Source organism: Sinohyriopsis cumingii, unplaced genomic scaffold, assembly GCF_028554795.1.
Source record: "Sinohyriopsis cumingii isolate HCF-2022 unplaced genomic scaffold, ASM2855479v2 utg000441l, whole genome shotgun sequence".
Taxonomy (NCBI): domain Eukaryota; kingdom Metazoa; phylum Mollusca; class Bivalvia; order Unionida; family Unionidae; genus Sinohyriopsis; species Sinohyriopsis cumingii.
In genome coordinates, this window is record NW_028315899.1 from 383186 (window position 1) to 401295 (window position 18110).

Consider the following 18110-nt stretch of genomic DNA (forward strand, 5'->3'; position numbering starts at 1 on the left):
CTGGCATCTTCATTTGGTATGACAATATATCAATAAAACTTTAAGTCTTGAATATACCGGTGACCTCAGTGAAGATTACCTGACCAACTTTGTCTTTTATCTTCTCAGATATCTAATGCAAGAAGATTTATGATTGCTTATTTGATAGGGAATAATTATCCACCTCCAACTGGTGCTCAAATTACTGAAACATCACTGTAATTGTGAACACCATTAAGAAACCAAGGGCTGGGTTTGAAACTGGAACATAATATGCATATTGTTTACTCAATTCATTATCAAGCTTACATGGGTATCTGTGTAAAAAAAAGAACTTGTTTCCACTGTGACATGTTCTAGACTGACAACAAGTAATCAGATTAGGTGATAATTATTTATAATTGATGCACTGCAGATGTTAAGCAATATTATGTGCACTGTGCTTGTTAAGGGTAGAAAATGCATTCATTGTTAAAGAAACTTGGAGCTTTCAGATATTTCTTTTGTGATGAAGAATATAATGCATATTCTTAATATACATTGTGGCCAGTAGAATTGTTGATTTTGATATGCCTGCCATAAGGTGGAGCATATCATGTTATGATGTCTGTCTGTCTGCTCCCTATTTCTCTCAAGCATAATAAGTCTGGTTTTCTACCATCAGTCATTACCAAACTTTGAAAGTAGCTTGCATTTTGGTAAGGAAGAAACACATTGATTTTTCATTTGGCTTGGTTTGATTTGGCTTGGCTTGGTTTGATTTGGTATGGTTTGGCTTGGTTTTGAGTTTTACAGCACAGCAACACCAGTATATTCTTTAGTGCCAAGGGTATTGGAGTAATGCACCTTGGTCAGTAGCACAGTAGCCAACCCAGGTTCTGATAGTAGGATTCAAACCCATGTACTGTCACAAGTCCAGCACATTAACCACTGAGCTATTGTGACTCCTCATCAATTTGGCATCAAAAGGTCAAAGATTAAGTTTAGGGACTTTGAGAAGGAAGACTTTTTTTCAGCACAGTAACTTTACCTATATACTAGATACTTTGACCAAAACATTGTAATTAGCTTGTATTTGAGATAAGAAATATACCTATTGAATTTGGATTCCAATGTCAAGGTCATAATGTCCATAAATTATAATGCAATTTTTATCACTTACTTTGACCAAACTTTGTGGATGGCTTGTATCTGAGACAAGAAAGACACTTATTCATTTGGAGCTGAAATATCAGTGAATAAATTTATAGGAACTGAATGAAGTAAAAATGGTTTTCACAGAATAACTTAAGTCCTATGCCATCAACTAATGCCAGACTTGATGAATGGTTTGCATTTAGGGTCACTATATCAAAGCAGAGATCTCAGAAACAATTACGTGTATTTGGACGCCAGTTTTTTATTTGGGATGCAGAAAATCACTGAGGCGAGAGTCCTCCGTATGCATGTAATGGGTGTGCGGCAAAATTCAAAGCCTTGCCAGTCCTACTTCAGCCACCTGCTTTGTGGGAAAATGTGTTGATCAGTTAGCTGTGCTGATATTTACAATGACAGAATTCAGTGACTGAAAGATCCCTTGATGTACATACATGTTGCCATTATAAGAGTACGTCAAAAAGAACATGATGCAATAGCTGGGTGGCAAGTTCAAAGGCTTTGACTGGCGGCCAGGTGGGAAGATGTACTTATATTTACAGTGGTTGAATTCAGAGTAAGAAAGACCCAGAGGTGTACATGCGGACATTTATAAAAGTACATCAAATAAACAACTTTAGTTTTCGTTATTGTGTTCATTTCCGAATGTTTCGGAATAAGTAGTGCATGTGACCTCAGAATCAAAACATGTTGAGACTTAGACAAATTGCCATTTGTAAATTTGGATAAGTAGTTTGGGGTTAAATGGCAAACTTATGAAGATTGTAACGAGATTCAGAAGAGTGCTAAAGCTGCTAGAATTGATAGTTCAGGTAGGACAGTAGCTAAGTGTAAGAAAGTGTGTGATGCCTAGCTTAGTTTTTGGAATAAGTCCTTACTTGGATTGACAAAATTCAGTATCACTCTGATGAACAAACAAGAGCTACTTAAGAGGTACATTGACTGACCATACTTTTTTAAAAAATGCCCCTCGCCTTATCCCGGTTAGTTCTAGTGTTGTAGCGAAATGTATTCATCAAGACGTCAGTAGCTAGGCCTAGTTATGATATCAATTATGTTGACAAACAAACTCTTGCCCATTCACAAGCATATGTTTTGATAGCTGATTGACCATTAACCCTTTTCCAATTAAGGTAGCAACTATCAATTTCCTGCATGATATCCTTTGATGATAAAACATACAAACATGTGTTTAAAGATCAGAATCGGTGATCTGGATATATATTAACTGCCTCTTGTACACTATTTCGTCGTAAAATTAGTTTGAAACTGTAAGTGAACCAGTAGGCCTAACGAGAAATAATGGCGGACTTCGCTAAGTCTGGGATGTACCAGTTTATTAGATTGTCTGTTTTCTTAAATCATCAGGCAAATATTTTCATAAAAATATACAAATCATTGAAAGCAAAGCCAAGGTATTATTTTATTAAAGATTTAACTTTCAAATGCAAATTATGTAGGTCAGGAACATATGGGACAATGCTGTGTTGTGGAATTCGCGAGATGCGCTTTAAGGTCTAAGCTGTTTTCTGACTTGACACATATTTGTGAAAATACGGGGGAAAAAAAGCAAATCAGATACTATTTAACCATTGCCTAAAATTGCTACAAGGACGTAGACAAATAAATAAACCATAAATTTGCAATCCTGTCAATGGACTGTTGTAATGAAGCTATATTAAAGTGAGTGATTACATTACTAAAACCTCTCCATCTAAAAATAGATGCACTCACTTCTGTGTTGATTCTGTAGGAAAGAAGGGACTGCAACTTTTGATGGTGGGACTCCTATTTTTACCAAAATGGGAGTCCTGGACTCCTAGTTTTAAAATCCTAGCGAGACCTCTGGCAAAGGTTAATGTCATAAAGACTAAAAAAAGAAAAATGGTTGTAAGAAAATAAAATGAGTTCTCTGTTTATTACCTGAACCAAATGGCTTGTATTTAAAACAAGGAAGATACCTATTGATTTTTTTATTATTTCAAACTGTCAAGCATCCAGTCAGTCAGTGAAGGTTTTGTATATAAGAAGTATAATAATACAATTTATACCATGGTGGCATGTAATAATTTTAAAAGCCATTGTTTGGGATATTCCTTTTTTGATTTACATAAGGTGAAATTCTGATTAGCCAGTACCCGAGTGCATGGCTGTCAGGCAGACAAGTTTTCTTCAGCTTGTCCCTAATTTAGAGACATAAAAGAATTTGTGGACATCTAAAAAAAACTGTTTCCATGGAAAATTGTGCATATCTTTAAGATGCAGACAGGTTTCCATGCTATTTAATAACTTTGCAAAATATATGTTGCTATTCAGTAGCCCATATCACCTGCCTAGGCATGTTCTTGGGATTGGCACTTAGCTCCCATTACCTCTGGATGATATAAGCAATGATATGTTTAAAGTGCTTTTAAATTTAAAAAAATTAAAAAACTAACCTGATATTTACTTTTTAAAATTTATTCATTTATTTATTTATTTCAGAAACAGTTTTTTTAATTATCTAAATGGAGGCGGCTGATTCAGATCATGGTAAACCAGTCACTGATACCAGTCACAAGAAACACGAAGGAGCTATGCATGAGACCGGTTCTCCTGATATCTTTTGTTCAGAAGGGCAGCCAGAAAGTGAAAATGATGATAAAACTAGTCCAGTGCAGACTGCTACCTTAGAAGGTCCTGTGACTGAGAAAAATGGACAACCTTTTATAGAACATCAGACATCTGATAATATCAATATGATGGATGATTTGGAGGATTTTTTTGAATCTGAGAATATGGCAAGGAATGACCAGTCACAGGAGGGAGATGAAACCCAGAATCATGAAATCAACACAGTGTTTGATCAGTATGTCCTGAATGGTGATATGAAGGAATCTATAGACTTAAACAGATTGATGGTGGAGGAGGAAGTAAACAGTGGGGTCCAAGTAGGGCTTAACTCACAAACTGCCCAGGATCAAGGCCAAACTAATCCAGCATCTGAAAATGCCTCTACTGCAAGTGAAGAAGATAATCAGATATTGGATCTAGATACTGAAGGTGCTCCAGAGTGTGACAATGACACAGATACCAGTCAGATAGCTCAGACTGTGGTCTCTCAGGTCCTGATGCAAGCAGTTAAGATTACCAGGGAGGAGCAGGCAGAAGCCTCTAGTGGAAGCAAGCTGTTAGGTTTGATACAGAAGGATCTGGAACAAGATACTCATCATCAGGAATATTCTAACTTGATAGAGGATGATGATGGATCTCTACCTGACATACAGGTTAATACCCATCAGATTAGGAATTGAAACTTAATTCAAATTTTCTTTTAAAAAATATGGTAAAACTTTGGTAGATAGGCCCCATTGTAACCCAACCATAAGCTATGCAGTAACCCAACCAGTGACCCTGATGTAACCTAATCATTGGCCCCACTGTAAACTGATTACAAGCTTCATTGTAGTCCAGCAGCCACTGATCCAGCTGTAATCCAACCACTGGGCAAACATTTTTGCCCCAATAAGTCAGTCCTAATATTAATCAGACCTTTTTGTACTGACCAACTCTTTAAAACAATCTCAGTACTGATCAGACCTCCCTGTACTGACCACTTGTATAAAACAGTCCTATCGCTAATTATACCAAATGCTGATAACCTTAATAAAACAGTCTTAATGCTAATCAGACTTTATACTGACAGCCTTTATAAAACAGTCTTAACTCTAATCAAACCTTATACTGACAACCTCTAAATTAGTCTTATTTTTAATCAGACCTTATACTGGCAACCTCTCAGTCTTAATTCTAATCAGACTTTATACTGGCAACCTCTCATTCTTAACTCTAATCTGACTGTATACTGGCAACCTCTCAGTTTTAGCTCTAATCAGACCTTATACTGACAACCAATATAAAACAATCTTAACTCTAATTAGACCTTATGCATACAACGTATATAAAACAGTCTTAACTCTAATCAGACCTTATACTGACAACCTCTGAAACATTCTTAACTCTAATTAGACCTAGTTGACAACTTCTATAAAACAATCTTTACTCTAATCAGACCTTATACTGACTACCTCTGTAAAACAATATTTACTCTAATCAGTCCTTGTACTGACACCTCTATAAAACAGTCCTAATACTAATCAGACCTCCTTATGAAGATCACTTTTCTGAAACTGTAAATGTTCAGTGAAGACTGCCTGGTTTGGGGGAGTTTCACTGTTCAGTGAAGACTGCCTGGTTTGGGGGAGTTTCACTGTGACTTTATGAGGCCATCAAGTTTGAAAAATAATATTTACACAGCCATTGGAAAATGAAACAGTTATGTTTAAATCTGATAAATCCACTTGCATTTAATCTAACAATCAGCAGCAAATATGAGTCGTTTTCATAAATGATACTGAAATGAAAATTGAACATTTTTTTAATTAAGTCCAAAAATAGGTATTTCCTAAATAATTCATATTACTTAGTTACACTGTTTACCTGTTGACATCAGTTTCTGCTCACATTTGACAAATTAATGACTGCTGTAGGTATTTAGAAACTTGAGCAAGATGAGGTGTGTTACAGAATATGGACTGACCCATTGCTCTCATGCTCTCCTGATTCCATAAATGTCATTAATGTTGTTAAGACTGCATCAAAATCAAACTTAAGCGTCCATGTTCAGTTGAGTTGAAACTGTCCCGGCAAGTAAATTTCCTTACGCAATAATTTTTTACATTGACCAAATGTTAGAGTATGTGTATTCAATGACTGCACTGTTAAAAACGTTAAGTCCATGACTATATTAACTCACAGAATGCAGAAATGTCCAAATTCTATACCTATAATTGACAAGCAAACATTAAAGAACATTTTATTAATTTCTCTTTCAATATTTGTGCAGTTCAAATATGGATGTCAGTTGGCATTCACATCTATGCAGAAATAAATACATGGGGTAACTGTTGTTTTTTTCTGCCTGTTTACTGAGCTGCTTGGCTCATGCCAAGCAAGAGGGTTGTCTTGTATTTACTCACAAGTATAACAGGTCATAATAGACAGAACCTTATTTGGCAATTGTAGTTTTTTTCTGGCAATTTGTATGAGGGATTTAATTTAGCACAAAATGTTTGAATCCCCCCCCCCCAAGCGATAATCAGTGGTCAGGGATCATGTGTGCATATAATGGCTGGAATTTCAGTACACCACTGCCACTTGGACACTGGATATTGTTGTCAATTTAAATGCAGGAATTGGCCAGAGACCATGTGATTGCAAGTCTCAGTTTTTAAAAGACTTTTGTAATTATCACTCATCACAATTTTTAAAAGAACTGTGTACTTGTCACTAGTCTCAATTTTTAAAAGACTTGTATCCTCATTGCTCATCTCAGTTTTTAAAAGAATTGTGTACTTGTCACTAGTCACATTTTTTAAAAACTTATGGACTTGTCACTAGTCTCAATTTTTAAAAGACCTGTACTGGTCACTATACTCAATTTTAAAAGACTTGTTTACTTGTTTCAAGTGATTGCCCAACACACCAATGCTACCCCAAATGCTACCCCTAATTTATGTCAAAAATAGGTTACATTTACCTTTCTGTTTGCTGCTGGCATAAACAGTCATGAAATACTTCCAAACTGGAGATAGTTTCCAAAACTAACTTTTAGCCATTTTGAATAAGACAAGGGATTCCAAATGACATGGTTTTGTCATGGGCTTTTTTTATTGTTCAGATAGAAGAGATATGTTGTAACACAAAACAGTTTCATTAATACATGTAAACATGACAGCATTAGACTTAATAAGAGATTTGTTTAGGGATTCACAGGATCTGCAAATATGTAGCAATCCCAGATTGCAATATCTAGTTGTTGCTAAATGAAAGTTGTACTACCTCATATCACTATATAGGTTTTTTTAACACATGACTTCATATGATGACTAATTGATCATAAATGAAAATGGTGCCAGTCTTGCATCCAATTTGAGCATCATGAAAATTTTCTTGTCAATCAAGAATATCGTAGATGGTTTAAATGTTAAACAGTTAAATAAAAGAAACATACTTATCTTGGATTTCTGGAAAATCTCTTCAGCCAGTAAAAGCATCAGACCTTTCAAGGTACTTTTGTTTGTTTGCCTCAACAAGAATAATGTCATGGCTTGTAAAGGATGAAAATTTGTCAATGAAAAAAAATACCTAATCTTGGAATGTACTGTTGAAATTTAGCCATAATTTAAAATAGTAGAATTTCAGTTTCATTCTTGAAATTCATTTGCTTTGCATTTCATTCCATTTTGTCATTTATTGGTTTTTTTTTCATTTACATTGTCCATTTTGTTTTTAAAAAATGCAGTGATCATTTAATTTTTACATTCATTCTACGTTTCATTTAGTTTGCCTTTATTCTGCATTCATTGTGCATTTGTATGCATTCATTCTGCATTTTTATGCATTCATTCTGTATTTGTATGCAATCATTCTGCATTATGTTTGCATTGTTTTCATTTCACTGGTAAAATTACATATTTTAGGGTCTGTGTGTTTTATTATGTAGTGAAATGAAAATTATATCAGCTTTCAATGATATAATAATTTTACCATTGAATTTTTTACTGGGCATTACTAATGGCAGTCAGACAAGTCATTTTGGTTGCATTCATAAGTTAGTCACCATAATAATGCAAGTAACATTTTTATTAATAGGTTCTTTCAGCAGAAACAGACCAGCATTTGAATGGGCATGGCTATACAGAACATACTGATAAACAGATCTTGGTCATGAAGGATGGAGATATGGAAGATCTTGAAAATATTAGAGAAATACATATTCTAACAGATGAAGAAGAGTCCTTGGAAAGTCCAGGCAGTATTCAGGAAGAAGCTGATGATCAAATGACCAAGATTGGCTTTGAAGAAGAAAAAGAAGAAATAAATGCACAAGCTGATGTCCAGGAAAAGGAACATGTAGAATTGCAGGAGAAGGAGCAAGCTGGTTTCCAAGTAGAGCCTGAGGATGGTCGTGGAGAGGTGAGGAAGCTTGTCAGAACCAAAATGGTACGAGAATCAGAGGATGAAGGCAAAGTTGTTACAAATCAATCATCTCAGATTGCCACAGAACAAAATGTGCATGTTGAGATACAGCAGCACAAAATTCATGAAAGGATTCCTTTGTACAATCCAGAGGATAATGAGGAGATATCAATAAGCCTAGAACCTGTTAAAGGATCTAGTCAAGAGGCAAAGCTGCTGGATGATTCTAAGCCAGAAATATATACCATCCAGGAAGACACGCTTGTAAGGTCAGATTTCAGGGATCTAAGCACAATCGACAGGGACTATCAGACATCGCCAGTCTTTACTAGAGAGCAACAAGAGAGAATTCAGAATCTAGCTCAGAGAGAAAGTTTTGAAGCAAAGAACATGGAGGATCATAGCAGATATAAAGCCACCAAATACAGTCCAAGATTCTATAGGGAGAGAGAACTCAGAGATTATATATCATCAGCAACCTCTGACAGAACGAGAGAGTTTGATCTGAAAGATTTTGAGACAAGGTACAAGGAAGATCTGCAGAGTTATTTCCCAGAAAGGGATGAAGATCAAGTATCCAGGGAAGCTGAATGGAGGGAAAAGAAAGCCAAGACAGAGGATTCAGAAAAGCCTCAAAACGAGGAAAATGTACAGAAGGCAAGAAAAGATCTACAACCAGGGAAGAAGGAAACTCAGAACGTTACAGAGGTAACTACAAGGAATGGCAGAGAGACAGAAAATACGTTAATAGAGCATGAATCAAGTGAAGAAAGAGCACAGAGACTGCGTGCAACAGCTGGATTCCCCACTCAGTATGAGTCAAAACTATTACAAAATGCATATGAACGACTGCAGCATCTCCGCCAAATGGCCAGTGCAGCGGTCCCAATGCCAGGTCATGTGGCTTCACCACCCAGTTCAGGACCAATACCAGGCTTCAAGACACTCCATGAGCAGCAGGTAAGGAGAAACAACTGAAGGAAAGTCATCTTTACTGAAAAATTAAATGAAGGATAAGTACTTGTGATCTAGTCTACATCTGGAGCTTTTCAGTAATTTCATCGTTAATGACACTTATACAATATAATGGGTAATACAGACAACAACACATGATATGAATGTTCAGGGATTATTTTGAATCAATAGAAGAGGAAAACATAACAAATATTGTGACCATATAAATATTTTTGTGTGATTGGCAATTTACTACAGAAGTATCGAGGTAATGCTACACAGTACCAGATAAAGTGGGTAAAATAGTTGCTATAATTGCATGACTTTGCCTAAAACAATAATTCTGTGCATAATCTCATAATAGTGCATAAAAGCATATTGACCATACAGTTTCAATAGAAAAGGCATATGGACCATAGAGTCACAATAGAATAGGCATATGGACCATCCAATCACAATATAATATGCTTATTGACCATACAGTTTTAATAGAATAGGCATATTGACCATACAATCACAACAGAATAGGCATGTGGGCCATACAATCACAATATAATAGGGTTATTGACCATACAATCACAATAGAATAGGCATATTGATAATACAATCACAATAGAATAGGCATATGGACCATACAATCACAATAGAATAGGGTTATTGACCATACAATCACAACATAATAGGGCTGTTGACCATACAATTACAATATAATAGGCTTATTGACCATACAGTCACAATAGAATAGGCATATTGATCATACAATCACAATAAAATAGGCATATAGACCATACAGTCACAATATAATAGGGCTATTAAGCATACAATTACAATAAAATAGGCATATAGACCATACAGTCATAATAGAATAGGGCTATTGAGCATACAATTACAATAGAATAGGCATACTGACAAATGCAATTTCAATAGAATTGACATATGGACCATAAAATCACAATAGACCAGGCTTATTGTTCATACAATTTCAGTAGAACAGGGATATTGACCATTCAGTAGAATAGGCATATTGATGATACAAGTAAAAAAGAATAGGCATACTGACCATACAGTTATAATAGACTAGGCATATTAACCATACATTTTGAAAATAATAGGAATATTGACCTTACAATTTCAATAGAATAGGTATATGGACCATACATTCACAATATAATATGGTTATTGACCATACAATCACAATTGAATAGGCATATTAACCATACAATTTAAAACGAATAGGCATATTGACCATACAGTCCCAATAGAATAGGCATAGTGACAATTCAGTAGAATAGCTATATTGACCATACAGTCCCAATAGAATTATATTTTGTTTATATTTAGAAAATTCATTTGGAAAAGAAACTTCTGTATAATTTTTTATGGTTATTCCATACCATATTTTATTAATTATCTTTTTTATGTTACACTATTGGAATGCAGAATCTCACAAGATAAAGTATTTTTAAATGTTATCACTAGCTTTTGAATAAAAATACTTTAAACTTTTGTTGTAAAGTACCTAATTTAAATTTGGAACAATATTTTATAAAAAGGAAAAGTTTATTTGTATATATTTGACATCTGTTGAAAAAACACTTATGTTCCATGAAATGCTTGTGTGATATGCAGTCTAATAAAATTAGATCTTCACTGCCCTGCATAGGGGTCATTTTCTGGTCACCTTTGAATTGGCCAAGGGAAATGCAGCTTTCAGAAATCGGAAAATGAATCATTTGGCACATAATGTTGCTCTTCATCTGTACTGCTTAGTATCCCAAATGGAAAGATACAAGACTTTATCTGATTGGCTGATAAAATTAGCAATTATGGTAATGACTTTGGTCACCAGAACATGACCCCAAAGCTGTTGCTGTCCGATCTTCATGTAGGACAGTGGAGATCTGATTTTAATCAGACTGGTGTGATATATATATATATATATATATATATATATATATATATATATATATATATATATATATATATATATATATATATATACTGTATGTACTGCTTTTAAGTCACCCAAATGTCCAACTATAAACAACATAGACCCTGATCTGCCATCACATGATGCAATGGCAGGTGAGAGCCCCTGTTGTTTGTTCTACTGATTGCCCCAGACAAACTCCATAGACTCAGATCTGCTGGTGCATTATGTGATGGCAGATTCAGGTCTATGGTGTTTGCAGCTTGGCTTGACTTATGAGCTGTTGAAAAAGTTTAGGTCTTACAAGAATAACTTTGATAAGCCGACTGTCATAATGGAGAAATCTGTACCAAGAAAACTGTTTCTCACACTAGAAGAAAATAATATTTCAGAACAATGATTATTATTATTAATTTCATTATTGATTCATTAGATTTGGGCTGGTCTTCCTTAGAATACAAAAGTTTTATCCTGATTTCTAATTCCAATCCTTACCTGATTTGATTCCCAGGAGTAGCTGCATGGAAGTGTGTGAATTTTAGTAGCACACAAGGAACAGATTGTGTTGTTCTTGGTCAGTGTTACTTACTAAACAATCAATATTTGAATGTATGTTACAGGCTAGCTGGATGGCAATGTTTCGAGAACTGGAGAGTCATCATCGTGCTGAGTTACAGAATCAGTATGAGAGGCATCAGCATAGCATCCAGCGATTACAGCAACAGATGGAGAATGAGCTGCACAGTCAGCATGAGACACTCCGTAAGAAGCTGGATGTTCATAAAGAGGCCTTGCAAGATGGGTTGTCGCCAGAAAGACACCCGCCACATAGAGACGGTATGGTTAAAGTTCGTTTATTTAAATTTATGGTAGAACACATTCTGACAGATTTTATTGTATATTATAGATGCGAAACTTCACTGCCTAAAAGGGAATCATGTGGTATAAATCGCTCTGCAGATATGAACCTGTCTGATGCAATAAAATCAATAGTTACCCGTGTAACAGGCAGTGTAAAGGCACTCTCCTTTGGACAGAGCCTGGATTAATAGGTTGATATGGCCTCCACCTTCAGCCACCCAAGCCTTATCAACCTGATGGACTAAGCTTTGTCTTTAGGGCAGTTCAAGTTGATATGGCTTTCACCTTCAGCTGCCCAAGCCTTATCAACCTGATGGTCTAAGCTTTGTATTTAGGGCAGTTCAAGTTGATATGGCCTCCACCTTCAGCTGCCTAAGCCTTATCAACCTGATGGTCTAAGCTTTGTCTTTAGGGCAGTTCAAGTTGATATGGCCTTCACCTTCAGCTGCCCAAGCCTTATCAACCTGATGTTCTAAGCTTTGTATTTAGGGCAGTTCAAGTTGATATGGCCTTCACCTTCAGCCACCCAAGCCTTATCAACCTGATAGTCTAAGCTTTGTCTTTAGGGCAGTTCAAGTTGATATGGCCTCCACCTTCAGCTGCCCATGCCTTATCAACCTGATGGTCTAAGCTTTGTCTTTAGGGCAGTTCAAGTTGATATGGCCTCCACCTTCAGCTGCCCATGCCTTATCAACCTGATGGTCTAAGCTTTGTCTTTAGAGCAGTTCAAGCTGATATGGCCTCCACCTTCAACTGTCCAAGCCTTATCAACCTGATGGTCTAAGCTTTGTCTTTAGGGCAGTTCAAATTGATATTGCCTTTACATGAGCAGCTATAGCTCAAATATTGGAGTGAGATGCCCATTTAGGAAATTGGAGAATACAGAGAAACCACTGGACATCCTCTTACCCTTTCATGTTATCAACACAGTGTATATTTGACTAAAGTCCTTTCAGAGCCTTTTCCACTGAGCACAAGAACTCATTTTTTTAGCTCCCCTTAAAAAGTACTAAAGAGTTCTTTCCCTTTTATGTTGTGATAGTTGTGGTCATACTCCGTTCACGTTTTATCAAATAAGGTAAACCTGTCAGTTTTTTTCTTTTCTTATGTCAGCCACCGTTGTCATTAGACTGTAATAAATTATCTTGTTTTAATTTCCTCATGAGAGGTCCACTTTTACCAGCTTAGTTTTGTTGTACAAGTAACATGAACACATATTAATTGCCATTGATTTTCAAACTGAATTAAATTTTATTTAATCTTAGCACATTTTTACATGGTCTGGTTCCAAGGCGTTGGACTCTTGAAATATTGTAATCGTAAGCTGTACTCAAAACAACAAAATTACATGAGGTGCTTTATATTTATCTGATGAAAAGAACATGCTTGATAATAAGTTGATGCTTGAAGATAAGCTTATTCTTTGCATATTTACACAATCTAATGATAAAAACATGCTTGATGTGATGGGTATTTTATCATTGGATACTGTAAACATGCCTACCCCTTGCATGTTTACAGTATCCAATGATAAAATACCCATCACATGTTAACAGTATCCAATAATAAAATACCCGTCACATGTTTTCTAAATCTAAAGACTCTGCTTGATGATAAGCGTACATCTCTTAGTTTGCCAAGTTCAATGATAAGACAATATTGGATGATAAACCTACCCCTTTTATGTTTACAAAATCCAGTGATAAAACCATACCTGATGATAATTCTACCCCTTGCATGATTATAAAATCCATTGATAAACCCATACTTGATGATAAGCCTACCCCTTATATGTTTACAAAATCCATTGATAAAACCATACCTGATGAAAAACCTACCCCTTGCGTGTTTACAAAATCCAATGGTTAGACCATACTTGATGATAGACCATGGTTGATGATAATGCTACCCCTCACATGTGTACAGAATCCAATGATAAGATTGTGGTTGATGATAGACCATGGTTAATGATAATCACACCCATTGCATGTTTAGAAAATCCAGTGATAAGGCCATGCATGATGATAATCCTAAATCCAGTGGTAAGACCATGGCTGATGATAATCCCACCTCTTGCATGTTGCAAAATCCAGTGATAAGGCCATGCATGATGATAATCCTAAAACCAGTGGTAAGACCATGGCTGATGATAATCCCACCTCTTGCATGTTGCAAAATCCAGTGATAAGGCCATGCATGATGATAATCCTAAATCCAATGGTAAGAACATGTTTGATGATAGACCTTGGTTGATAATAGTCCTACCCCTTGCATGTTTGCAAAATCCAATGGTAAGACCATGGTTGATGATAATTCTATCACTTGCATGTTTGCAAAAGCCAAGGATATGACCATGGCTGATAATAATCCTACCCCTTGCATGTTTCAAAAATCCAATGATAAGGCCATGCATGATGATAATCACCTGAAGCTGTGCATATCAACAAATTACTTTGCTCAACTAGTTTTTGTTTGAATTTTTGCCCTTTTTGTATTGTAACAATGCTGAATATGACAATAATTTTAGCACAACTAGCCTCCAAGTTTTTATGGATTGCCATTAACCTTAGTAAATTTTATGCAATGTTCATCACCTGAACAAATGTACAAATCACTTTGCAGATGCAATTTTTATTAGAGTTATTGTCCTTTTTCTAGTAGTCTGATCAAGTGTATGATGCAGTCTCATTAGCACTAGTCCTGTATTTTTTGATAGATTACCATACAACTTACCATTATGGTAATCACTTCAGGATGTGCAAACACTCTACTCCCACAGTCTCATTAGCACAACTATTCCTCCAGTTTGCCTTGTAGTTTTTTGTATGGATCACTTTGATGCACATGTTGACAAATCATTTTGCATAATACACGGTATTGGAATAATGAACATATACATTTTGTTATGTTTAAACATTTCCTGGAGCACTCACCTGAAAACTGTTACAATTTGACCACTCGTCTTGCTGCAATAACCCTAAAATTACAAACTTATGGAATAATGGCAAATGCAAAAATGTAATTGTTGATGCCATCTGAAGGTGGAGGCCATATCAACCTATTAATCCAGGCTCTGTCCAAAGGAGAGTGCCTTTACTGGCATGTCCTTGCTTGATTCAAATCCAGGTTTCATATTACATTCAGTGGAATTGGTCAGGGAACAAGTCTAAATTTTACATTAGTACCTTAGACACTTTAAACTGCCCATATTTTTTCATGCAAAACACCTGCATGATCTCGCTCCGGTGGTCTAGTGGTTAGATCGTCTGCCTCAGATGCAGAAGGTCATGGGTTCAATCCCCGGCCGAGTCATACCAAAGATTTACAGAAATGGTACTAACAGCTGCCTCCTCGCTTGGCACTCAGCATTAAGAGGTTAGTGTTAGGACTGGTTGGCCTGGTGTCAGGATAATGTGACTGGGTGGGACATCATGTGGCATGATGCCCCAGTGCTAGACATCACTATAAACTGCAACATTGCAGGCATCGTAGTAATATGACTGAAAAATTGTTAAAGCTATGTTAAAAATCCAAGTTACACACACACACACACATGCTCAAGATGCTGATTAGTGCATTTTCTGGAAGTGGCATCCACTGCACAGAAACACTTTGAAGACATAATAGACAGTGGACATTTATGTTTAAGAAACTTATGCTTAAGATTTCCCAAGAATTTTAATATTTCTTTTATGCTTCTGCACAGAATGTTTATCTAGCATAGAAGTATAAAAAGCAATATTAAGCTTTTTGGGGTAAAAGCGGGAAGGCAACAATTATGTTTACTGGACATCATGTCATGTTGATTTGATTAAGTCTCATGGCAGTAGAGATGATTGTTGCCACTTGAAATTGAAGAAACAAAAGAACAAAACAAATAATAACCCAGTGATTATGTACAGTTGAGAAAGCTAGTAAAAAGCTTTTGAGGTCCATGCGGTTTGGAATTGCAGTACTGTTTCTGAAATTGTACTGAAGGTAATCATGGTCCAAGTGTACTTTACAAACTTTTTTAGTTGAACATAATTTTTACCTTTGCCACATTAGTCTCGGATCAAACTTCTGAACTTTTTAAATGCATGTTTCTCAGTTGACAATAGCAGTACATGATATTTCACTGCACCTTTCTGAAAATTGGTCTAACTTACGGGAACATTTTTATTACCATGCTGATCTTGCTATAGTTGGAAGGTCTGTCTTAGGGCTTGAAAAATCATAAAAACTTTTTTTCTTTTTTGGAATCAAGATACCCAATCATTATACATTAGGAATACATCCACTACCTTAAAATTCCAGCCCTCCCAAGCTTCTTGTTAGCAACAAAGTGGTTAGCATAATCTGCTCACTGAGGTGGAAATCATACAAGTGTAATCTCCACATGGATAGAAGGGTTGGCACCAAATCCCATCAGTATTTAAGTTACTCTCTCTGCACATGCTGTGAAGTACAAGCTTCTGGAGATGTCATAAAAGTGATTTCAGCCTTGTCACTGTTTTAGTGATTCTAAGGAATTTTCTGCTGCTCTGTTAAGAACATGCATCATCTGCTAAGCTTACTAAAACATGACCTGCAAAGAAGTTCCCACTCACAGGGAATCAGCCTTTTGTTGTGGAACCTCTTTCCTTGTTGGACCCTTAACTTCAAGGGCATCTTCATGACCTTGTTGGGGCTTTTAAGTGGTACTGCAACAAACTCGAGATGGTGAGAAGATGGAGATTTTGTTTATTTCGATGGTTTAAAAAAGGAAAGGTTGATATCTTAAATCAAGTTATGTTAGCATGGGTGTGAAGGGTTTCTGGTACATATTGTTCACAAATTTAAAACAGCTACCACTAGTATATCATTCGAGCATAACTGTTCCCAAAACTGTCATTATGTTAGTCATGGGATGGATGGCAGTAATGACTCTCTTTAGCCTTTATCTCAGAGATCTTTAGTTCCAAAGAGCTCAAGTTTGTTTGGGTGAGACTTGTAGAAGCAGCAGAACAGCATCTTTACAGTGATACAGTCAGTTGACTTTATTAGATTTTTGTGGGTGAAAATTTTTCTTATAATCTATGTCCAGTTATATTGGTATGCTAACTCTAGCCCATATCTCTTACAAGCTTTGAAACTGCTAAATCATGTATTTTAGGGGTCCAAAGATTGGGCCTTCCCTAGGGCTAGGGAATGTAACTTCCTCCACCTTTTACCTATTCCTTTAATATATTATTATCAGGTAATGTATTTGAACTGGAAACGAATGATAGATTTCACACTTATCTAGTCTGATTTTATAAATTACAGAGGTTCAGATGTATGAGAATGTGAAGAAGTCCAGTGGATATGATTTACATGTTGATGTTAGTTTGGGAAGCTCCTCTGGTTACCAAGGAGACACCTCTAGTCCAAGGTCAAAGAGTGCCATTCAGAGGGGTGAGGGAAAGTTTTCCACTGCCTTGCAGTCTCGTTCCTGGGTTGATATTTATAGAGAAATTAGAGAGGAAGAGGAGGAAGAAGAAAGGGCTGAACCTCGACCATTACGGCGATCTTTGGATGGGGACTTTGATAATTTGGAAAATACTGTTGATAATGGTTCAACAAAGTTGCCAATTAGCAAACCTCCCTATGACTCAAATGGAAAAGTTTCACCAGCCAAAAGACCATCAGATGGAAGGAAAGGCAGCACAAAAGCAACCAGACTGAACTCTGACAAACACATAATCAAAAATAGATCATCCTTATCAGAGTCAGAAAATGAGGATGAAGATGCACTTCATGTAACTCCTGGAGATGTATCCCCTCATGTGAGACGGCTCCTGAATAATTTAAACGAGGGTCGCTCCAGTATACATGGGTTGACTGATGACATAAGGTCACCTCCCAAGCAGGGGATGGATTCAACTGACACACGTCCAAGGGCTGGTGTGTACAGCAATCCAATGCCAATCATAAGGTCATCCAGAACATTGAAGGTAAGGTTAGATGGTGTGTGCTTGATAAATCAGCTGACACACTTCCAAGGGCTGGTGTGTACAGCACTCCCACTCCCAAATCATAAGGTCATCAAGAACATGGAAGGTAAGGTTAGATGGTGTGTGCTAGATAAATCAGCTGACACACTTCCAAAGGCTGGTATGTACAGCACTCCCACTCCCAAATCATAAGGTCATCAAGAACATGGAAGGTAAGGTTAGATGGTGTGTGCTAGATAAATCAGCTGACACACGTC

General features: G+C 36.4%; 1 protein-coding gene across 2 annotated transcripts in view; it reads left to right on the plus strand.

Annotated features, from left to right (window-relative positions):
- LOC149774039 (uncharacterized) overlaps positions 1-18110 on the plus strand; it is a 95749-nt gene that overhangs the window by 4198 nt on the left and 73441 nt on the right. For both annotated transcript variants that reach the window (XM_089945877.1, XM_089945876.1), the window contains exons 2-5: positions 3619-4400; positions 7828-9114; positions 11659-11875; positions 17186-17853. In XM_089945877.1, the coding sequence (XP_089802003.1) occupies positions 3642-4400; positions 7828-9114; positions 11659-11875; positions 17186-17853 (2931 nt within the window). In that variant the 5' untranslated portion in view covers positions 3619-3641. The remainder of the gene's footprint in view (positions 1-3618; positions 4401-7827; positions 9115-11658; positions 11876-17185; positions 17854-18110) is intronic.